At 37.2% G+C, this 25,392-nt stretch overlaps 1 protein-coding gene and 1 pseudogene across 1 annotated transcript; both read left to right on the forward strand.

The window, feature by feature from the left end:
- The first annotated feature begins 1,603 nt into the window (after positions 1-1,603).
- On the forward strand, positions 1,604-2,563 carry LOC147358659 (olfactory receptor 8K1-like). The gene has a single exon (XM_086342102.1). The coding sequence runs from the start codon at positions 1,604-1,606 to the stop codon at positions 2,561-2,563; it is 960 nt and encodes a 319-aa protein (XP_086198228.1).
- A 20,726-nt stretch (positions 2,564-23,289) lies between these two features.
- LOC147358660 (olfactory receptor 8J3-like) lies at positions 23,290-24,221 on the forward strand (annotated as a pseudogene).
- The last annotated feature ends 1,171 nt before the right edge of the window (positions 24,222-25,392 follow it).

Genomic DNA, 25,392 nt, shown 5'->3' on the forward strand with positions numbered 1-25,392 from the left:
ACACCACTATGTTTACCAGTGATGGTTGGCCAAATATACAGATAGAGTATCCCTAGTGGATAAGGAAGGTGGACTATGAGACTTTAGCATCTGTAGATTTTGTTATTTTCAGTGGATGCTGGAACCAATTCCCCACAAGTACCTGGGACAACTGTGCTATTTGTTTTCTAGAGGTATTATGTGGGTCATGTGAATTAATACATGCAAAGTTCCTGGCAAATTATAAGTTCCATATCAGTGCTTGGTATTCATTTGCATTCTTCTTTCCAGTGGATCTATTTACATGGATCTCCATAAATAACCAGATTCATAAATAATCAGAATGATCAACCCTTTATTTTTCAGAAGAGGGATGTGTGATTGGAAGACCATTAGAAGTGATTCAGTTGTCAAAAACAATCAATATGGCAAATGAAGATTAAGATATTAATAGCAAAATTTGAAAATTAAGACATTATAGCATTGGATTTTGTATTGGATAAACAAGCTGAGCTTATAATAAATAAGAAACATTGAAATTTATGTTTAATTATCAGATTTTCTACTCACCACATCATTCATCAGTCTACCAACAGAGAATCTTTTTATTATTCCTTGCAACTTTGAACAGATAAGACAGTTGTCAATAATATAAGGTTTATTGCCTGAGTATAGATGTTTGTTTTAAAAATTATCTGAACATTTTTAAAAAGTTCAAATATAATAGACAGATCTTTTGATATATTTAAAAGACCATGTGAAAACAAGTAGACCATAGAAGCTGTATCAAAGCAATCATTTCAAAATGTCTTGTCCCTTTAAAGCAAAATTTCCCAAAGTTTCAATGAATGTGCTTTGCGTTGGTCTCAGCCTGTTGACAGTGATTCTATCAGTAAGGACTTCCTGTGGGCACTCAAGTGGGCCCTATTATTTGTGGTGAGCTACACAGACATTTCCATGGTCAGAGCCAGTGCTGTGGCCGGAAGAGCACTTGTGATTCTTTTATGATTGCAAGAGGCATCTCAGCAACAAGTATCAGGTAACTTTGAAAAACAAGCCTTGTTGCATTCTGGAGGGTACATGGCACACCCAGGGCCACACAGAGAGGTTAAGGAGAGAAAGAGAGAAAGAATGAGAGTAAGAGAGGACAGCATGGTTCTGGCTTTCTTGTGATCAAGGATGGGGTGTCTACATTAAATTTTTATTGGTTAATTTAAAACATAAGAGCAGGAATTATAAAATTCAGAAGGGGAAAACTAGGGCCAATCAAGCTGGCAGTTACTTATATCATTCAGGGCTTTCTAAAAAGTAAATTTCATAGGACAACCCAGCTATTTATCTAAGTGTTTAGCTAGAAATATATTTATTTGAGATTTATATCTTTGAAATCTATTGTCTCAGCAATGAAAAGGTTAATATCAGAACTTACATAACAATTTAAAAAGCTGATCATTATGCACTTACATTGCAATGTGAATATAGGTAGGTGTAATCTTGACCTGATGGGAAGATGAATCTATTTATAATTTTAGACAAAGAAAATGACTCACATATCATGTATTAAATTCTCCTAGATGATAGCATTGCAAATACAAAGTATTGATTTTATACCCAGGTAACCAGGATGGACCCCATGGAGAAACACAATCATACTGCCATGCACAAGGTGACTGAGTTTGTTCTTACGGGGATCACAGACAGTCCTGAGCTGCAGACGCCTCTCTTTGGAATCTTCCTGGTCATCTACTTGGTCACAGTGACAGGAAATCTGGGTATGGTTATCCTGATCCATTTGGACTCCAAGCTACATACTCCCATGTACTTTTTCCTTAGACATTTGTCAATTACTGATCTTGGTTACTCCACTGTCATTGGCCCAAAAATGATGGTCAACTTTGTGGTGCACAAAAATACAATTTCCTACAATTGGTGTGCCACCCAACTGGCATTCTTTGAGACTTTCATTATCACTGAACTCTTCATTCTATCAGCAATGGCCTATGACCGCTATGTAGCCATCTGCAAACCTCTTCTCTACGTGGTCATCATGGCACAGAAAGTGTGTTGGGCGCTGGTACTTACTCCCTACATCTACAGCACCTCCGTGTCACTATTTCTCACCCTTAAGTTATTTAAATTGTCCTTCTGTGGCTCTAATGTCATCAGTTATTTTTACTGTGACTGTGTCCCTCTGATATCTCTGCTCTGTTCTGACACACATGAGTTAGAATTGATTATCTTGATCTTTTCAGGCTGCAATTTGCTCTGTTCCCTCTTGATTGTTCTTGTATCCTACATGTTCATTCTGGTGGCCATTCTCAGAATGAACTCAAGCAAGGGGAGGTACAAAGCCTTCTCCACCTGTAGTTCACATCTGACAGCGGTGGTCGTGTTCTATGGGACATTACTGTTTATGTACCTGCAACCCAAGTCCAGCCATACTTTTGCTGTTGATAAAATGGCCTCTGTCTTTTACACTCTGGTGATCCCTATGCTCAATCCATTGATCTATGGCCTAAGGAACAAAGAAGTAAAAGATGCTCTGAGGAGAACTTTAATTAATCGATGCAAAATTCCCAACTAATATTTTAATACAAATTGCAAATGTAGGTCCAAAATCTTTGTATAATGCTCTATCAGTTCAATGAAAGCATCAAAAATAAAAATGTTTTACCACATTGTTTCATCTTTTTCAGGATAAAATGCTTCCTTTCATATCTCCCGTACTCTTCTCCACTTCACCTGAATAAACATGGTGTCAGATAATTAAGTCTCAAGTGATTTTCAAGATCATATTGGAACCTATGTTATTTAGAAAGAAGGCAAATCATGCCAAATTTTTGGTCAAATTCAGACTTTCAGAGGTTAAAAAAGTATTTATTAGTCAAAATAGAGTACAATGGACCAAAAATTAGTGATATATATGTTAAAGCAGGCATTGTACTAAAGGTAAAGAATATTAAACCATGAATAATGTGTAGACTAGACAAGAGGCAAGAAAGTGAATAAGCTTATGATTATAACTGAACAAGTTATTTCAAGAACATATGCAATACAGAAAATAAAGTATGCCTCTCAGAATTAAACTTTCTGTCAGGTTGAGTTAATATTTTCTATCTCAGGGATACAGTGGGGATTTTGGAAGATATTTAAATTAAGAAACATGAGAAGCCTACTGGCTAACTCTGAGTCTCCCTTGACAGAGTCACATGCTATACTTAGTTTTGGTTTATGCTAGCTTCCTGATAACCATGTTTATTTAGGATTAGCAGATTCAAGAAAAATGAGTTATCTGGTCACTTTCTTGTTGTTGTTGTTGGTTTTCAGTCACTAAGTTGTGTCTGACTCTTTGACACTCCATGGGCTGCAACACACCATACCTCTCTATCCCTCACTGTCTCCCAGAGTTTGCCCAAGTTCATGTCCATTGAGTCAGTAATGCTATCCTACCATCTCATTTTCTGCCACCCTCTTCTCTTTTTGCACTCAAACTTTCCCAGCATCAGGGTCTTTTCCATTGAGTCTGCTCTTCACATCAGGTGGCCAAAGTATTGGAGCTTCAGCCTCAGCATCAGTCCTTCCATTGAATATTCAGGGTTGATTTCCTTTAGGATTGACTGGTTTGATCTCCTTGCAGACCAAGGGACACTCAAAGGTCTTTTCCAGCACAATATGAAAGAATCAATTCTTTGGTGCTCAGCCTTCTTTATGGTCCAACTCTCACATCCATACATGCCTACTAGAAAAACCACAGCTTTGACTATACAGCCCTTTATCAGTAAAGTGACGTCTTTGATTTTTAATCCACTATCTAGGTTGGTCATAGTTTTTCTTCCAAGGAGCAAAAATCTTTTAATTTCATGGCTGAAGTCACTGTTTGCAGTGATTCTGGAGCCCAACAAGAGAAAATCTGTCACTGTTTCTACTTTTTCTTCTAGTTGCCACAAAGTGATGGGACTGGAGGCCATGATCTTTGTTTTTTGAATATTGAGTTTTAAACCAGCTTTTTCACCCTCCTCTTTCACCCTCATCAAGAGGCTCTTTAATTCTTCTTTCTGCCATTAGAGTGGTGTCATCTGCTTATCTTATCTGAGGTTGTTGATATTTCTCCCAGCAATCTTGATTCCAGCTTGTAACATCCAGCTTGGCATTTCACATGATGTGCTCTGCATAGAAGTTAAATACAGAGGATGGCAATATGCAGCCTTGTCCTACTTCTTCCCCAACATTGATCCAGTCAGTTGTTCCACATAAGGTTCTAACTGTTGCTTGTTAAATCTTATACAGGTTTCTAAGAAGACTGGTCAGGTGGTCTGGCATTATCATCTCTTTAAAAATTGTCCACAGTTTGTTGCGATCCACACAGTCAAAGGCTTTCAGTTAATCAATGAAGCAGAAAGAGATGTTTTTTTTCCTGGAATTTCCCTTGGTAATTTGATGTTTTGTTTCTCTGCCTTTTCTAAATCCAGCTTGTAATCTGAACGTTCTTGATTCAAGTACTGCTGAAGCCTAGCTTGAAGGATTGTGTGTATACAGTCATTTACTAAAGTGACATAAGTATTTTGCAAATCCATAGCAATGATAACCTAGGTTAGAGATGATTGGTACACTCTAGGGTTAACTGACCTTTCATCGTGTATTTTGCTTTCTTGATCAGCTTGTATACACAGATCCAGTAATTTGCATAAACTCTGTGCTAGCAAAATGTTTCATCCTTTGTACTTACTCAGGGCTTCCCTGGTAGCTCATGGTAGAGAATCTGCCTGCAACGTGGGAGAACTGGGTTCGGTCTCTGGGTGGGGAAAATCCCCTGGAGAAGGGAATGGCTATCCACTCTAGTATTCCTGCCTGGAGAGTTTCATGGACAGAGGAGCCTGGCGGGCTACAGTCTATAGCATACAAAAGAGTCAAACATGACTGAGTGACTAACACACAGGAAATGAACTGATTCCTTATACATTAGTTGTTTGAATAGACAATTTTTAGATTTTTAAAAGGTTATAAACACTACCCCAGTCATTTTGATTCAGTCTAGCATTCAAAGTGAAAATTTTGGGGAATTAAATCAAAATATGAACCAGAGTCTCTTTATCTTCAGTTCAGTTCGGTTCAGTCACTCAGTCATGTCCAACTCTGCGACCCCATGAATCGCAGCACACCAGGCCTCCCTGTCCATCACCAACTCCTGGAGTTCATTCAAACTCATGTTCATCGAGTTGGTGATGCCATCCAGCCATCTCATCCTCTGTCCTCCCCTTCTCCTCCTGCCCCCAATCCCTCCCACCATCAGGGTCTTTTCCAATGAGTCAACTCTTCACATGAGGTGGCCAAAGTATTGAAGTTTCAGCATCAGTCCTTCCAGTGACCCAGGACTGATCTCCTTTAGGATGGACAGGTTGGACCTCCTTGCAGTCCAAGGGACTCTCAAGAGTCTTCTCCAACACTGCAATTTAAAAGCCCTAATTCTTCAGTGGTCAGCTTTCTTCACAGTCCAACTCTTACATCCATACCTGACCACTTGAAAAACCATAGCCTTGACTAGACAGACCTTTGCTTGCAAAGTAATATCTTTGCTCTTTATCTTAGATGAATGTATTTTATTTATTAGCCTCTTCTTTAATGTACTGCCATTTACTTTTTTAAAGAAAGTGTTACCACAAAAGGAAAAAAAAAAAAAAACCATCCCTGTGAGATGGTAGATATGTTAATTAGGTGATTATGATAATATTTCACCTTTATACATGTGTATCAGAATATCATATTTGCACACTGGAAATATACACAAATTTTATTTATTAATTTTAACATTATAAAGATAAAATTTTAACTTTTTAAAATGAATCAATGTAATAAAATATAACAAATTAAATTAAAAAGCACACAATTGCATTCTCCAAGAACATCAATTTTACTTGCTATGGTACCTTTGGATCCTGTCTGTAAGTATACTTATTGTCATGAATAAATTTTATTTTTTAGAGCAACACTTTATATTGTACTGTAGACATTTTTAGTCACATATTTTCCCCAAAGTATATCATTTCCTTTACTTTTCACAATCCATAAGTGAAGTTAAATAATATTGAAAGCATCTTTAGTTTCATCTGCATAGGAAAGCATTAAAAAAACCATGATATATCATATTCCCTACAATTTACTTTCCTAATTTGAGAAAGCATCACATTATTCTTCTTAGTTAATAAAAGTTCCTTTTTAAATTTTTTATTGAAAATTAATACAGTGATACATGGCAATGAATAAAATGATACATGATGCAATACTATTATGATGATATTAAATTAATGCCTTGAATTGACTTCAGCAGGGCAGACTTCAAGAAGCAAGATTTCTACAGCAATACCCTCAGAATAATTATGTTTGTCAGATTATGACACTTTATCACAGCATACAACTGTAGAGTACACACTGATCTCTTTTTATTTGGATATTCTTCGACTGATGGACCTAGTTGTTGGCAGATTTTAATTTCTTTGCCACTATAAAAAGTGCTGTAACAAATAGCTTTGTACTTACAACATGATACACTATTGCTTTTTGTTTATAAAATAGATGCATAAGGATTCTTCCACATTCTAACTGTGTTGTTGGTAAATTGTTTACCTATTTGCGTAATAATTTAAAATAAAAAATAAAATGCTAATAAAAAGTACTATACTTTATTATAGAGTGTGGAGCAATTCACTGTAAAGAGACATTGAGGAACATTTCAGGATGGTGGAAATTCTCTCTTATTGGGAGCAGTAATAGCATGTCATCATTTTTCAAGGTCAGCATACATACTTCACATTTTTTTATATTCTATTGTGCCTAAAATATACATTATTAATGTCTTTAAAATGGAATATGACTTTTTCAATACTATTTTTGCTTTTTTTAGACACTTTTCTAGAATTTTTATATAATCCTATAGACAAAGATTTAAAGGATATATAAAAGTCTATTAAATATCTATCTATAACTCATTACATAAACTTCCAAACTGTATACATAGTTTGCAGTATTTCTCTATACTGATAATACTGTCATGACAATATTAACTTAATACCTTGAACTGACTTCATCAGAACAGACTTCAAGAAGCAAGGTTTCTACAGCAAGACCCTCAGAATAATTGTTTTTCAGACTGTGACACTTTGTCATTATTGGGCCAGGCTGAACCTCTTCTCTTATTTATTTATTTTTTCTTCCAAGTTGTTGTGGGCAGAATTGTGTCCCATCAAAATTGGTATGTTGAAGGCTCAATCCACAATATCTCAGAATCTAGTGTATTCAGCAAAAAGACTTTTTAAAGAAGTAATTAGTTAAAACAAGTTATTAAAGTGAGCCGTAATCCAATATCATAAGTGTCCTCATAAGAAGAGGCTAAAACACATAGAGAGACACCAGACACTTCAATGTACCCAAACCGAGTGACAGTCACATGAAGATACAGCAAGAAGGGGGCCATCTATGCAAGGAAAGAAGCCAAGGAGAAAGGCCCCAGAAGAAATCAAATCTTCTAACCTCTTACTCATAGACTTTATTTATTTAAGATTTTTTGATATGCGTGCTTATTTGCTCAGTTGTGTCTGACTCTTTGTGACCCTTCGGACGGTAGCCCTCCAGGCTCCTCTGTCCATGGGATATTTTAGGCAAGAATTCTGCAGTAGATTGCCATTTTCCTCCTCCAAGAATCTTCTGACCCAGAGATTGAACTCGTACTGGCAAGAGATTCCTTGCCTGCTGAACCATCGCGGAAGCCCTTTTTGATATGAACTGCCTTGTAAAGCCTTCACTGAACTCGTCACAGCATTGCTTCTGTTTCATGTTTTGCTTTTTTTGGACCATAGGCATGTGAGATCTCAGCTCCCTGACCATGGATCAAACCACACCCTCTGTGTGAAGCCTTAACCAGTGGACCATTAGGGAAGTCCCTTGATCATGGGCTTTTAGACTCCAGAACTGAGAACACATATTTCTTTTATTTAAACAAACCTGTTTTTGGTATTTCTGTTATAGCTGCTCAAGCAAATGAATACATTTTTCATCTTTATTCATTTACCCCATGAGGTGGGCTTCCCAGTGGCTCAATTGTAAAGAATCCACCTGTAATACAGGAGACACAAGTTTGATCCCTAGGTTGGGAAGATCCCCTGGAGAAGGAAATGGCAACCCAACCCACTCCAGTGTTCTTTCTTGGGAAACCCCATGGACAGAGGAGCCTGGCAGGTTACAGTCCACGAGGTCGCAAAAGAGTTGGACATGACTTAGAAACTAAACAACAACAAAACCTTACTAGATAACCATCCCAAAGTATTTAATGTGAATCTACTCCAACTTTAAATTCAGGGCCTAAAGGGGAAAATAATATGACACACACACACACAAATGTTGTTGCAAAGAGAACTTAAGCCCCAAAGCTGATAATTTCTCCAGGGCATTTTTCTTTCTACATGATTCTCTTAGTCTTTAAATGCATGAAAATATATGTCTAAAATATTTAGTGTTTAAAAAAAAATTGTGTGAGAGGAAATTTATAGACATTAAATAAAAGCTTTAGTTTCAAATATTATATTTGATCCTTGCCTAGAATTTATCTTCTACATTTTTTCACCTGAAATACATTTATAAAGAAAGGATTAAAATAATATTTTTAATATAGAATATTTTTTGGAGGACATAGCTTCACCTTTAATATCCAGTTTATCCTATTCTTGAAATAATGACTGTGCTAAATTGCATTCTTTGAAGTAAAAGTAGGAAACAAAGAGAAGTAGTGTCATATAAAAACAAAATGTGTAGATGGAATTTGGTTTTATTTCATTGTTAGTCCATTTGTTTCTAGCTCTTCGGTTTGTATTTTTGTGGTAATGAGTCGCTGAATACAATGAAGTTACTTTGATAGATACACTTTAATCAGATGTCATGGAGTTGAACTCATTTCAATAATATAGGTCATACTGCCACCAAAAGAAGAAGAAGAAGACTGAAGAGACGTCTGGTTGAATTCCTAGGGGGAGGTCTTATCAAACAGCAAATCCCAGATGGCGTCTTCCCAAAGGATGCAAAAGACAATTTGTGGATATTAGAATCACCTGGGTTTTAGTTAGGTTCTCAAAGGTTTATAGAGCCCCACCAACTCTCACTGACACAGCCAAGTAGAAATTCTAAGAGGCTGAAACAGATGTGCCTTAGAGGTGGGTAGAAAATATTTATCTTATTTTGGTATAATGGCCTTCCCATGGCAGATGCATGTTGATGTATAGCAAAACCAATACAATATTTTAAAAGTAAATAATAATAATAATAATTTAAAAATTAAAAAAAAATAAAATGGCCTTCAAAAGATCGAAATCTACACCTCAAAGTGCACCATGTCACTTTCATTTTGGAAGACATCAGACATTATGTATGATCAAATAATACAATACTTAAGTAAAGGTTGGAGAAAACAAGTTATTAAAAACTATCTAGCTGTTTATATTTCAAATTTACAACTGGCATCATTAGATATTATATACTTATACCACTATTGAAACAATGGATTTTTGCTCACTGAGATTATTTATATCATAGTCTTGTTTCTGCAATACTAACTAGAATGAAAAATTCATCTTTCACACACATACACAATAAAACTTGTGAAGGAAAACTGAGTACAGAATCACCCAAACTTTAAATGATGATTCTTTTTGAGAATACAATGATATACCATCAATTTTCTCAAGAAAATTTCCATTAACTCTGGTAATATATTCGATACAATAGAGGTGAATATATATATATATATATATATATATATATATATACACATAATATATAACCAATGCTATAATAATGTATATTTAGATAAAACATCTATGTACAATAAAATGAATCTGACAACATTTTACTCAAGAAGTTTTCAAAAAGAAGACTTCAGTTTGAAGAGACAGTGCAAAAACAGGATCAAGACATTAAGAACTGCAGACCCCTAAATTTCTGGTTTGATAAGACAAGGCTTTCTGTAACATTCTCAAGGAGAAAATGAAACCCAGGAAGAAAGAGAATGCTCATTTACTGGGATGCTTTTAGTTCAAGTAACCCAAAATAAAATATCTGAAATAAATTTACTTAAAAAAATACTGGCCTTATAGTTTTATAACAAAATACATTTCTAAGTACATGGAGAAAATTATACATATATATATATATATATATATATTATTACTCCTCTTTAGTCATAAGCATTGTTGCTAATTTAAAGATAATTCCCCTCTCTTTTAGCCTTCCTATTACTCATTAGTGCTCATAAGAAGATTGAAAATGCCTAGAGTACGATCAGGAATGACATTTTTCAATACCACAAGTTCAAGTTTTGTAACCTCATTTGAGGTTACATTCATTTTCAGTTTCTGGTAGCATGGGGCAACTGCTGCAAATGATGTGCAATCTTTTTTCAGATAATAAGGTACCTCTCACCAATCTATGTATTTGAAGAATCAATATGAATATGGATACAAAATGCCAGAGATCCTAATACAATCCAAATTCCCTACTTTGACACATTATCTTCTGCCAGAAATACTGTAACCCGGCTTAACTTATTCTTAAAATTTTACTCCTCCCTTCCAATTTCTACCCCTTCCAATCATACAATTTCTATCCTTTCCAATCATATAATTATCTTTATAAAAGCAAGAATAATCTTTTTTTTAATTTAAACCTGACCTTATTATTCACCTACATTAAAACCTATCAGTTTTACAATTTACTAGAAAAAAATTCAAATATTTATTGTGACCTAAATTATCTGATTTTACTGATTTTATTTTCAGATTTTCAACCTATCCTGGTATAAGCTAGTAAGACAAGAAAAATAATGTGAACCTGATTGTGAAATGTATTGAAAATGAAGCTAAAGATACTTCAATTATTCTAAAAACCAAACTTAGATTGCATGAATTAATAAATCAAAAAATTTGTGATACTGCCATTTGCCTACCAGCTAATCTGAGAATCATGACACAGTGACCACTAAGAATAACAGTCAATCACTGTGGTAATGACCCAGGGAAGCCTAGACCTAAGAAAGGAAAAGAGGGGGTGCTTAGGATGGCAAAGTATTAAATAAATTGCCAAATACTTCAATGTGGAACCTCGAATAAGAAAATTAGAGGATGAATAGAATGCTTGTGAACTAAAATAGTTGTTTTTTGAAATGTAATTTTACAATTTAAGATCAAGTATATAACCCGTGAGGCATTGGACTTCAGCAGAAATACAGGAGCTGATATAACTTGGAAGTTTTGTTTGGGCTGATAGTTGATATGTTTACCAAGGGAGACAATGGAGACACTGACAATTGTAGACAAAACATTAAACATTGTAAACATGGAGAAGACAAAAAAAAAAGAGGCATGGTGGGGACAGGGGGAATACAGAAGCAATATTCTGTAGCTCAGTGTCTGAGGGGAAAAAAAAGCTAGACTCTCAAAATAGAGGGTTGTCCACAGTGTATAAGGATGGAGGTTGATTGAGGAACATATTAGGAATTTTTCTTACAATCTTTAACAAATAATTTTGAAATAAATGAATAAAATATAGTATACCTATCAAGGTAGGCATTTTCTTAAGTACCTATAAGAATAAACACAAGAAATGTGTCCCAGACTTAAATATTAACTTGCCTGAATGTTTTATAAATGTCTCATAAGAACCTAAAACTTAATATGTTCAAAATATCACTTTGATCACTTCATTTTAAATCATATCTTTTAACATTTGAAAAATGTCATGGCCAATGGCCTAACTGTGAAAAGATCACAAAAGTCTTTCCTATTCCTTCAGTTCAGTCACTCAGTCGTGTCTGACTCTTTCTGACCCCATGGACTGCAGCTTGCCAGGCTTCCCTGTTCATCACAAACTCCTGGAGTTTACCAAAACTCATGTGCACTGAGTGATGCCATCCAATGATCTCATCCTCTGTCGTCCCCTACTCCTCCTGGCTTGAATCTTTCCCAGCATCAGGGTCTTTTCCAATGAGTCAGTTCTTCCTATCTGGTGGTCAAAGTATTGGAGCTTCAGTTTCAGTCCTTCCAGTGAATATTCAGGACTGATTTCCTTTAGGACAGACTGGTTGGATCTCCTTGCAGTACAAGGAACCCTCAAGCATCTTCAACAACACAGTTTAAAAGCATCAATTCTTCAGCACTCAGCTTTTTTTATACTCCAACTCTCACATCATACATGACTACTGGAAAAACTGTAACCTTGACTAGACGGACTTTTGTTGGCAAAATAATGTCTCTGCTTTTTAATATGCTGTCTAGGTTGGTCATAACTTTCCTTCCAAGGAGTAAAAGTCTTTTAATTTCATGGCTGCTATCACCATCTGCAGTGACTTTGGAGCTCAAAAAATTAGTCAGTCACTGTTTCTACTGTTTCCCCATCTATTTGCCACTGGAATGCAAAAGTAGAAAGTCAAGAAACACCTGGGATAACAGGAAAATTTGGCTGTGGAATACGGAATGAAGCAGGGCAAATGCTAATTGAGTTTTGCCAAGAAAATGCACTGGTCATAGCAAACACCCTCTTCCAACAATGCAAGAAATGACTCTACATATGGACATCACGAGATGGTCAACACCGAAATCAGATTGATTATATTCTTTGCAGCCAAAGATGGAGAAGCTCTATACAGTCAGCAAAAACAAGACTGGGAGCTGACTGGGGCTCAGATCATGAACTCCTTATTGCCAAACTCAGACTTAAATTGAAGAAAGTAGGGAAAACACTAGACCATTCAGGTATGGCTTAAATCAAATTCTCTGTGATTTTACAGTGGAAAGTGAGAAATAGATTTAAGGGACTAGATCTGATTGATAGAGTGCCTGATAAACTATGGACAGAGGTTCGTGACATTGTACAGGAGACAGAGATCAAGACTATCCCCATGGAAAAGAAATGCAAAAAAGCAAAATGGCTGTCTGGGGAGGCCTTACAAATAGCTGTGAAAAGAAGAGAAGCAAAAAGCAAAGGAGAAAAGGAAAGATATAAGCATCTGAATGCAGACTTCCAAAGAATAACAAGGAGAGAAAAGAAAGCATTCCTCAGAGATCAATGCAAAGAAATAGAGGAAAACAACAGAATGGGAAAGACTAGAGATCTCTTCAAGAAAATTACAGATACCAAGGGAACATTTCATGCAAAGATGGGCTCGATAAAGGACAGAAATGGTATGGACCTAACAAAAGCAGAGGATATTAAGAAAAAGTAGCAAGAATACACAGAAGAATTTTACAAAAAAGACCTTCACAACCCAGATAATCACGATGGTGTGATCACTGACCTAGAGCCAGACATCCTGGAATGTGAAGTAAAGTGGGCCTTAGAAAGCATCACTATGAACAAAGCTAGTGGAGGTGATGGAATTCCAGTTGAGCTATTTCAATCCTGAAAGATGATGCTGTGAAAGTGCTGCACTCAATATGCCAGCAAATTTGGAAAACTCAGCAGTGGCCACAGGACTGGAAAAGGTCAGTTTTCATTCCAATCCCAAAGAAAGGCAATGTCAAAGAATGCTCAAACTACCATACAATTGCACTCATCTCACATGCTAGTAAATTAATGCTCAAAATTCTCTAAGCCGGGCTTCCACAATACGTGAACCGTGAACTTCCTGATATTCAAACTGGTTTTAGGAAAGGCAGAGGAACCAGAGATCAAATTACCAACATCTGCTGGATCATGGAAAAAGCAAGAGAGTTTCAGAAAAACATCTGTTTCTGCTTTCTTGACTATGCTAAAGGTTTGACTGTGTGGATCACAATAAACTGTGGAAAATTCTGAAAGAGATGGGACTACCATACCACCTGACCTGCCTCTTGAGAAACCTATATGCAGGTCAGGAAACAACAGTTAGAACTGGACATGGAAAAGCAGACTGGTTCCAAATAGGAAAAGGAGTACGTCAAGGCTGCATATTGTCACCCTGCTTATTTAACTTATATGCAGAGTACATCATGAGAAATGCTGGGCTGGAGGAAGCACAAGCTGGAATCAAGATTGCTGGGAGAAATATCAATAACCTCAGATATGCAGATGACACCACCCTTATGGCAGAAAGTGAAGAGGAACTCAAAAGCCTCTTGATGAAAGTGGAAGAAGAGAGTGAAAAAGTTGGCTTAAAGATCAACATTCAGAAAACGAAAATCATGGCATCTGGTCCCATCACTTCATGGGAAATAGATGGGGAAACAGTGGAAACAGTTTCAGACTTTATTTTTAGGGGCTCCAAAATCACTGCAGATGGTGATTGCAACCATAAAATTAAAAGACGCTTACTCCTTGGAAGGAAAGTTATGACCAACCCAGATAGCATATTCAAAAGCAGAGACATTACTTTGCCAATCAAGGTTCATCTAGTCAAGTCTATGGTTTTTCCAGTGGTCATGTATGGATGTGAAAGTTGGACTGTGAAGAAAGCTGAGAATTGAAGAATTGATGCTTTTGAACTATGGTGTTGGAGAAACCCTTGAGAGTCCCTTGGACTGCAAGGAGATCCAACTAGTCCATTCTAAAGGAGATCAGTCCTAGGTGTTCATTGGAAGAACTGATGGTAAAGCTGAAACTCCAATACTTTGGCCACCTCATGTGAAGAGTTGACACTTTGGGAAAGACTCTGATGCTGGGAGTGATGGGGGCAGTAGGAGAAGGGGATGACAGAGGATGAGATGGTTGGATGGCATCCCGGATTCGATGGACATGAGTTTGAGTGGACTCCAGGAGTTGGTGATGGACAGGGAGGCCTGGCATGCTGTAATTCATGGGGTCACAGAGTCGGACACGACTGAGTGACTGAACTGAACTGAACTGAACTGATGGGACCATATGCCATGATCTTATTTTTCTGATTGTTGAGCTTTAAGCCAACTTTTTCACTCTCCTCTTTCACTTTATCAAGAGGCTCTTTAGTTCTTCTTCACTTTCTGCCATTATGGTGCTGTCATCTGTATGTCTGAGGTTATTGATATTTCTCCTGGCAATCTTAGTTCTAGCTTCATCCAGCCTAGTGTTTATCATGATGTACTCTGCACCTAAGTTAAATAAGCAGAGTGACAATATACAACCTTGACATACTCCTTTTCCTATGTGGAACCAGTCTGTTGTTCCATGTCCAGTTTAACTGTTTCTTTCTAACCTGCATACAGATTTCTCAGCAGGCAGGTCAGATGGTCTGGTATTTGAATTTCTTGAAGAATTTTCCACAGTTTGTTTTGATCCACATAGTAAAAGGCTTTGGCATAGACAATAAAGCAGAAGTAAATATTTTTCTGGAACTCTCTTGCTTTTTTGATGATCCAGGGGATGTTGGCAATTTGATCTCTGGTTTCTGTCTTTACTAAAACCAGCTTGAACATCTGGAAGTATACGGTTCAGGTACTGTTGAATTTTCTAGCTGCAGCACTGGAATGGCAGCTGCATGGCATGGCACAGACATGAGGACATACCCCACATCCAAGGTCAGAGAAACTCCAGAAAGATGGGAGGAGGTGCAAATTCAGGTTTCGAATCAAACTCCATTCCCTCCAGAGATGCTCAGAGGGCTCAAACAAACCTTGTGTGCACCAGGACCCGAAGACCCCACAGAGACTGAGACAGAACTGTGTGTAAGTGTCTCCTGTGGAGACAAGGGTCAGCAGTGGACTGCCACAGGGATAGGGGCTCTGGGTGCAGCAGATTAAGGTACGGTATAAGCCCTCTTGGAGGAGGTCACCGGTAACCCTATCAGAGAGCTGCCAGAACTTGCACAGGACTGGGAAAAAGACTCGTAGTGGGCACAAACAGAACCTTGTCCACCAGGACCCAGGAGAAAGGAGCAGTGATCCCACAAGATACTGACCCAGACTTACCTGTGAGTGTCCAGGAGTCTCCAGCAGAGGCGTGGGTTGGTGGTGGCCAGTTGCAGGATTGGGGGCACTGAGTGTAGCAGTGTCTGCATGGGATCTTTTGAAGGAGGTCACCATTATCTTCATTACCTGCACCACAGCTTGGCCCCAGGTAAATAGCAGGGAGGGAACACAGCTCTACCAATAAACAGAAAACTGGATTAAAGATTTACTGAGCCTGGCCCCACCCATCAGAACAAGACTCAGTTTTCCCCTCAGTCATTCTTTCCCATCAGGAAGCTTCCATAAACCTCTTATCCTTCTCCATCAGAGGGCAGACAGGCTGAAAACCAGTGTCACAGAAAACTAACCAATCTAATCACATGAACCACAGCCTTGTCTAACTGAATGAAACTATGAGCTATGCCCTATAGGGCCACCCAAGACAACCGGGTCATGGTGGAGAATTCTGACAAAATGTGGTCCACTGGAGAAGGGAATGGCAAACCGCTTCAGTATTCTTGCCTTGAGAACCCCATGAACAGTATGAAAAGGCAAAAAGATCAGACACTGAAAGATGAACGCCCCAAGTCAGTAGATGCCCAATATGCTACTGGAGATCAGTGGAGAAGTAACTCCAGAAAGAATGAAGGGATGGAGCCAAAGCAAAAACAATATCCAGTTGTGGATGTGACAGGTGATAGAAGCAAAGCCTGATGCTGTAAAGAGCAATATTGCATAGGAATCTGGAATGTTAGGTCCATGAATCAAGGCAAATTGGAAGTGGTCAAATAGGAGATGGCAAGAGTGAACATCGACATTTTAGCAATGAGTGAAGTGAAATGGACTAGAATGGGTGAATTTAACTCAGATGACCATTATATCCACTACTGTGGGCACGAATCCCTTAGAAGAAATGGAGTAGCCATCATGGTCAACAAAAGAGTCCAAAATGCAGTACCTGGATGCAATCTCAAAAATGACAGAATGATCTCTGTTCATTTCTAAGGCAAACCATTTAATATCAAGGTAATCCAAGTCTATGCCCCAACCAGTAGTGCTGAAGAAGCTGAATTTGAACGGTTCTATGAAGACCTACAAAACCTTTTATAACTAACACCCAAAAAAGATGTCCTTTTCATTATAGGGGACTGGAATGCAAAAGTAGGAAGTCAAGAAACATCTGGAGTAACAGGCAAATTTGGCTTTTGAGTACAGAATGAAGAAGGGCAAAGGCTAATAGAGTTTTGCCAACAGAATGCACTGCTTATTGCAAACACCCTTTTCCAACAACACACAAGAAGACTCTACACGTGGACATCACCAGATGGCTAACACTTAAATCAGATTGATTATATTCTTTGCAGCCAAAGATGGAGAAGCTCTATACAGTCAGCACAAAGAGGACCTGGAGCTGACTGTGGCTCAGATCATGAGCTCCTTATTGCCAAATTCAGACTTAAGTTGAAGAAAGTAGAGAATACCACTAGGCCATTCAAGTATGACCTAAATCAAATCCCTTTCCTGTTCCCAATGTAACACAAATTATATTACAGATATTATCTTTTTTCTTCTTCCAATTGTTAAATTTACCTCTTCTCTCTATTGCCAAGTTTTCTACTTTGGCTCATTATCTTCTGCCAGAAATCCTGTAATACTGCTTAGCTCATTGCTAAAATTTTATGCCCCTCTTCAATTTTCTACTCCCTTCCCACATATATTTTCTACCCCCCTCCAACCTATAATTTCTACCCCTTTCCAATCATATAATTCATTATCTTTGTAACTGCAAGATTAATCTTTTTTTATATAAATGTAAAGATGACCTTGTTACCCACCTACCCAAAAACCTATCAGTGTTTTACAATTTACTTAGAAAAAAATCCAAATATTTATTGTGACCTACATTATCTGATTTTACTAATACTCACTATAATACTCACTATTATTCAGTGACTCTGGCCTTAAAGGAAACACTAGCCTCTATTAAGTTCCCATGACACAAACAAAATCAAAAAAGATTTTCTATCTCAGGACAGCATCTTTAGGAAATACACTTTTCTTATAATCGTGAATATATCTCTTAAAGATGCCTGGAATCCTGGGATATTCCTCCTGTGATTTATTCAGTACTTGATTACTTCTCATTCTTTAGGTTTTAGTTGAAATTTCACCCACATAAAGGAATTCTCTTAACAACATCTAAGAAGTAATTCTCCCAGGTTATCTTGATAAATCATTTTTGTTTAATTTACTTATGGTACGTAAAACAATCTACAGTTATCTTGTTTATGTGTTTTATTCTAGCCCTTTGTTTCTTTCTCATTACTGGAATAGTAGGTCCAGAGGTACACAGGACTTCAGACTGGGACTGAATTATACCACTGGCTTTCCTGGCTTTATACCTTGTAGGCAGGAGATTGTGGAATTTCTCAGCCTCCATAAATAGGGAACTAAACTCCTCAAGATAAACCTCCTTTACATATATATATATATATATATATATATATATATATATATATATATATATATAGGCTTCCCTCATAGTTCAGTTGGTAAAGAATCTGCCTGCAATGCAGGAGACCCAGGTTTGATTCCTGGGTCAGGAAGATCCCCTGGAAATGGAAATGGCACTCCAGTATTCTTGCCTGGAGCATCCCATGGGCAAAGGAGCCTGGCAGGCTAAAGTCCATGGGGTCACAAGAGTTGGACACGACGTAGTGACTAAACCAACCAACCAACCAACCAGGTCCAGAGGTAAGGGGCAAAAGTAACTGAAACTTTAATATCTCTTGGCACAAGTAGGAAACAAATAAGATTGTATTGTTGTCCAGCTCTTTGTGACCCCATGAACTGCAGCATGCCAGGCTTCCCTCTCCTTCACTATCTCCCAGAATTTGCTTAAACTCATGTCCATTGAGTCAGTTATGGCATTCAACCATCTCATCCTCTGTCACCCCTTCTTCCCCCTTCCCTCAATCTTTCCCAGCATAAGGTTCTTTACCAATGAGTCAACTTTTTGCATAAGATGGCCAAAGTATTGGAGCTTCAGCATCAGCCCTTTCAACGAATATTCAGAGTTGATTTCTTTAAGATCGACTGGTTTGATCTCCTTGCTGTCCAAGGGATTCTTACAAGTCTTCTCCAGCACCACAGTTTGAAAGCGTCAATTCTTGGACAATCAGCCTTCTAGTATGACTCAAAGTGTTAAGAGAAAGAATGATTTGGAGCCAGAAATGACTAATATCAAATACTCAAAACTGTTTGGTGTTATTACCACCTTATTTCTTCATTTGTTTTATATCACTGCTTCACTTTTTATTTCATTGCAGAATTTTTTTAATCTTCTTTAGGAGAAGAGATATCAAATCTCTTCTTTAGAAGAAGAGATATCAATAACTTTTATTGGTCAGGCAATTATGATACATATCTTTTAAAAATCACTTTACCAAGTTATGTTTGACATAAAAGAGCTGTATGTGGTTAATGCATACAATTTGATGAATTTCAAGATAAGTATATATTAATGATAGAGTTACCAAAAATCTATGCTGTAAACATATCCACCATTCCCAAAAGTATCCTCTTGCCCATTTTTTTTTTTTTTTTTTAAAATTTTATTTTTAAATTTTATTTTTAAAAAAAAAATCACATGCTCCCCATCCTGAACCCTCCTCCCTCCCAACCTCCCCATACCATCCCCCTGGGCCTTCCCAGCGCACCAGCCCCAAGCATCCAGCATCGTGCACTGAACCTGGACTGGCATCTCGTTTCATACATGACATTTCACATGTTTCAATGACATTCTCCCAAATCTTCCCACCCTCTCCCACAGAGTCCATAAGACTGTTCTATACATCAGTGTCTCTTTTGCTGTCTCGTACACAGGGTTATCGTTACCATCTTTCTAAATTCCATATACATGCGTTAGTATACTGTATTTATGTTTTTCCTTCTGGCTTACTTCACTCTGTATAATAGTCTCCAGTTTCATCCACCTCATTAGAACTGATTCAAATGTATTCTTTTTAATGGCTGAGTAATACTCCATTGTGTATATGTACCACAGCTTTCTTATCCATTCATCTGCTGATGGACATCTAGGTTGCTTCCATGTCCTGGCTATTATAAACAGTGCTGCGATGAACATTGGGGTACACGTGTCTCTTTCCCTTCTGGTTTCCTCAGTGTGTATGCCCAGCAATGGGATTGCTGGATCATAAGGCAGTTCTATTTCCAGTTTTTTAAGGAATCTCCACACTGTTCTCCATAGTGGCTGTACTAGTTTGCATTCCCACCAACAGTGTAAGAGGGTTCCCTTTTCTCCACACCCTCTCCAGCATTTATTATTTGTAGACTTTTGGATCGCAGCCATTCTGACTGGTGTGAAATGGTACCTCATAGTGGTTTTGATTTGCATTTCTCTGATAAAGAGTGATGTTGAACATCTTTTCAAGTGTTTGTTAGCCATCTGTATGTCTTCTTTGGAGAAATGTCTATTTAGATCTTTGGCCCATTTTTTGATTGGGTCATTTATTTTTCTGGAGTTGAGCTGTAGGAGTTGCTTGTATATTTTTGAGATTAGTTGTTTGTCGGTTGCTTCATTTGCTATTATTTTCTCCCATTCTGAAGGCTGTCTTTTCACCTTGCTAATAGTTTCCTTTGATGTGCAGAAGCTTTTAAGTTTAATTAGGTCCCATTTGTTTATTTTTGCTTTTATTTCCAATATTCTGGGAGGTGGGTCATAGAGGATCCTGCTGTGATGTATGTCAGAGAGTGTTTTGCCTATGTTCTCCAAAGGCTGTGAAAAGAGACAAAGAAGGTCACTACATAATGATCAAAGGATCAATCCAAGAAGAAGATATAACAATTATAAATATATATGCACCCAACACGGGAGCACCGCAGTATGTAAGACAAATGCTAACAAGTATGAAAGGAGAAATTAACAATAACACAATAATAGTGGGAGACTTTAATACCCCACTCACACCTATGGATAGATCAACTAAACAGAAAATTAATAAGGAAACACAAACTTTAAACGATACAATAGACCAGTTAGACCTAATTGATATCTATAGGACATTTCATCCCAAAACAATGAATTTCACCTTTTTCTCAAGCGCACATGGAACCTTCTCCAGGATAGATCACATCCTGGGCCATAAAGCTAGCCTTGGTAAATTCAAAAAAATAGAAATCATTCCAAGCATCTTTTCTGACCACAATGCAGTAAGATTAGATCTCAATTACAGGAGAAAAACTATTAAAAATTCCAACATATGGAGGCTGAACAACACGCTGCTGAATAACAAACAAATCACAGAAGAAATCAAAAAAGAAATCAAAATTTGCATAGAAACGAATGAAAATGAAAACACAACAACCCAAAACCTGTGGGACACAGTAAAAGCAGTCCTAAGGGGAAAGTTCATAGCAATACAGGCACACCTCAAGAAACAAGAAAAAAGTCAAATAAATAACCTAACTCTACACCTCAAACAACTAGAAAAGGAAGAAATGAAGAACCCCAGGGTTAGTAGAAGGAAAGAAATCTTAAAAATTAGAGCAGAAATAAATGCAAAAGAAACAAAAGAGACCATAGCAAAAATCAACAAAGCCAAAAGCTGGTTCTTTGAAAGGATAAATAAAATTGACAAACCATTAGCCAGACTCATCAAGAAACAAAGGGAGAAAAATCAAATCAATAAAATTAGAAATGACAGTGGAGAGATCACAACAGACAACATGGAAATACAAAGGATCCTAAGAGACTATTATCAACGATTATATGCCAATAAAATGGACAACGAGGAAGAAATGGACAAATTCTTAGAAAAGTACAACTTTCCAAAACTCGACCAGGAAGAAATAGAAAACCTTAACAGACCCATCACAAGCATGGAAATTGAAACTGTAATCAAAAATCTTCCAGCAAACAAAAGCCCAGGTCCAGACGGCTTCACAGCTGAATTCTACCAAAAATTTAGAGAAGAGCTAACACCTATCCTGCTCAAACTCTTCCAGAAAATTGCAGAGGAAGGTAAACTTCCAAACTCATTCTATGAGGCCACCATCACCCTAATACCAAAACCTGACAAAGATGCCACAAAAAAAGAAAACTATAGGCCAATATCACTGATGAACATAGATGCAAAAATCCTAAACAAAATTCTAGCAATCAGAATCCAACAACACATTAAAAAGATCATACACCATGACCAAGTGGGCTTTATCCCAGGGATGCAAGGATTCTTCAATATCCGCAAATCAATCAATGTAATACACCACATTAACAAATTGAAAAACAAAAACCATATGATTATCTTGCCCATTTTATTATGATTATTTTATACATATACATAATTAAATTTTCATTCGAGGGTAGATCTTATGTTAAATGATGAAATAGTGTTGATTCTTTGGATTTAAATTTTACCTTTTCGTATAAGAGACTGTGATAGAACATTTAAGGCCACAGACCATTACTGAGAACAGTTAAAAGTGAGAAGGGACTATAATTGGCTTATTTAGTAACAGGAAGCTATCCTTCAAGCAGATATTTCTAGGAAAATATTATATCATAATTCCATGCTGATTCTTTGGCAACTATATACAATGTAATTTTCAGAGAAGCCTTATGAAAATAAAATGTTTAGCATTATTACAGCAATAAAAATTATCTAAAGTGTAAAAATGACAGAATTTGCAATTTCAGTCTACATTGACTAAATGTTAGTACAAGGATGGAATAAAGAAAAGAGGACAGAATGGTGATTGGATCAGTGGTACAGTGGTGAAGAATCCACCTGCCAATGCAAGAGACGTTGGTTTGATCCGTGGATCAGGAAGATCCTCTGGAGAAAGAAATAGCAACCCACTCTAGTATTCTTGCCTGGAAAATCACAGGGACAGAGGAGCCTGACAATTTACAGTCCATGGGGTCACAAAAAAAGAGTTGGACATGATTTAGCAACTAAATAATATTTAAAAATGACTAGATTATGCATTATTCAGAAGAAGCAAATATTTTCAAATTAGAGATCACAAGGGACATTGAATTATTTGGACACATACAATTACTCAAGAGTTTCTCACACTCAGTGCAGAAGATATCAATATGATGGCATGGTATGAATCATGGCTTTAAATATTTTCAAGCTAATAAGATATCCATAACTTAATAAAATTCAATGGATTGGATCTTTGAAATATTCATAATGTTGGATCACCTATTTAATTTGCCACACTTGAATATTCTCTTTAATAGATGAATCCAAATTTGATTTAATACCTAGAAACATGAGTTCAATAAATTCTTTGAGGAAATCTCATCCAAGGGATGCTTTTGCCATCTATTGACAGTCCTAGAAGATAATTCCTTAATTTCTAACCAAGTCTCTTTTTCTTCCATATAGATGACTTTCCAAACTCATACATGGCTAACGGAAATTTCACCCGAGTCACTGAGTTTATTCTCACAGGAGTCTCAGTACGCCCAGACCTCCAGATCCCACTCTTCTTTGTCTTCCTGGTCATCTATGGACTGACCATGACAGGGAACCTAAGCATCATCACCCTCACCAGTGTGGACTCTCGACTTCAGACCCCAATGTATTTCTTCCTCAGGCACTTGGCCATTATCAATCTTGGCAATTCAACTGTCATTGCCCCTAAAATGCTGATCAACTTTTTAGTAAAAAAGCACACCACCTCCTTCTATGAATGTGCCACCCAACTAGGCAGGTTCTTGGTTTTCATTGTAGCTGAAATTTTCATGTTAGCTGTGATGGCCTATGACCGCTATGAGGCCATTTGTAACCCCCTGCTCTACATGGCAGTGGTGTCTCGACAGGCCTGCTTTCTGCTAGTTTCCTTCACATACCTCTATAGCTTTTCCACAACTGTTGTGGTTTCATGTAGTGTATTTTCTGTGTCTTATTGCTCTTCCAATATAATCAATCATTTTTACTGTGATACCGTCCCTCTGTTAGCATTGTCTTGCTCTGATGCTTCCTTTCCAGAAACAGTAGTATTCATATCTGCATCTACAAACTTGATGTTTTCCATAACTGTAGTTGTAGCATCCTATTTCAACATCATTTTGTCCATTCTAAGGATACGCTAATCAGAAGGAAGGAAAAGAGCCTTCTCCACATGTGCTTCACATATGACAACTGTGTCAGTCTTCTATGGAACTCTGGTCTTTCTGTATTTGCAGCCTCGAAATAACCATTCACTGGATGCTGACAAATTGACCTCCGTGTTTTATACACTGGTGATTCCCATGCTGAATCCCATGATTTACAGCCTGAGAAACAAGGAAGTGAAGGCTGCCTTAAGGAAATTTCTTACCAATTATTAATGTAGTGTTAGAACTCTATAGGTCACTGAAGAGATGGTTAAGATAGGCTACCACTGTGTGGAATATAGTCTGAACAACATTAGAAGCTAAAGGAATGGATGATTTTCTGATTTTACAATTTCTGTTTTGAGAAAAGGTCCTAGTTCACATCTTTCAAACAGAAATCTTAAATCTTACAAGCCCTTTTTTCTAATCTAAAAAGTGAAAAATTTGAGACAACAGCCACAGAAATTTTGGGGGTAAACAGCTAGTGAAAGTCAGATCCATATTATTTGTACAAAATCTGTGCAATTCACTGGTCTCGAGGCATGTAGGTGTGGAGACTTTAGTATCCCAGGAAAGGCTGTGTGTGTGTGTGTGTGTGCATACATGTGCCCAGTCATGTCTGACACTTTGAGACCCCATGGACTGTAGCCCGCCAGGCTCCTCTTTCTGTTGAATTTTCCAGGCAAGAATATTCAAATGGGTTGCCATTTCTTCCTCCAGGAGATCTTCCTGATCCAGGGATAAAACCCATGTCTCCTGAGTCTCCTGCAGGTGCATTCTTTACCACTGAACTACCCAGGAATCCCAGACAAGGCTAAAAATATAAAGACATATTTATGTAACCACTCATGAGACAAAGTTTGTAGTCTGACACAACCTTGTTAATTTTTTCTAAAATAAAAAAAGGAAAGGAACAAATAAAATAAACTCTCTTAAGATTATAACAATATTTAAAAATGTTCACAATATGATGTCCCCATATCCAACACAGACTCCAAGTCCCCTGAACATCAATGTTTTCAAGAAAATTAGCGTAATCCTTGAAGTGACAACAGAGAGTGATTCTGCATTCTCCTGCTCCCTTCTCAGGCTTCAGTGTCAGTCTGTGTATCTTAGGTTGGGAATTTTTCAGCTTTATGTCCTCTCCTACCCACTTCACCATCTTCATCCCAATCTGTTTTGTACACATAGAACTGTTTGGTGGAAGAGACTGTTCTGTCTTCTTCAGTGGTAGCAAAACTCTTCTTTGTAAAACTGCAAGATCGTGGGTCAAAGTGCTAAAGAGAAAAATCAAAAAGTAAAACTTCTCAAATAAAATTTGAAAGAGTAATTTTATCAATCACAATTATAAAAATTCTAAAAATCAATGAAAAGAAAAGTCTTAATTAAAATGAACAAAATTTAGACATT

The sequence above is a fragment of the Bos grunniens genome, chromosome 15, assembly GCF_055505025.1.
Source record: "Bos grunniens cultivar Pamir isolate PY7600 chromosome 15, Bosgru_T2T1.0, whole genome shotgun sequence".
NCBI classification, from domain to species: Eukaryota; Metazoa; Chordata; class Mammalia; order Artiodactyla; family Bovidae; genus Bos; species Bos grunniens.

Coding starts and splice junctions, on each gene's coding strand:
- LOC147358659 (XM_086342102.1), top strand. CDS start 1,604: ATGGACCCCATGGAGAAACACAATCATACTGCCATGCACAAGGTGACT.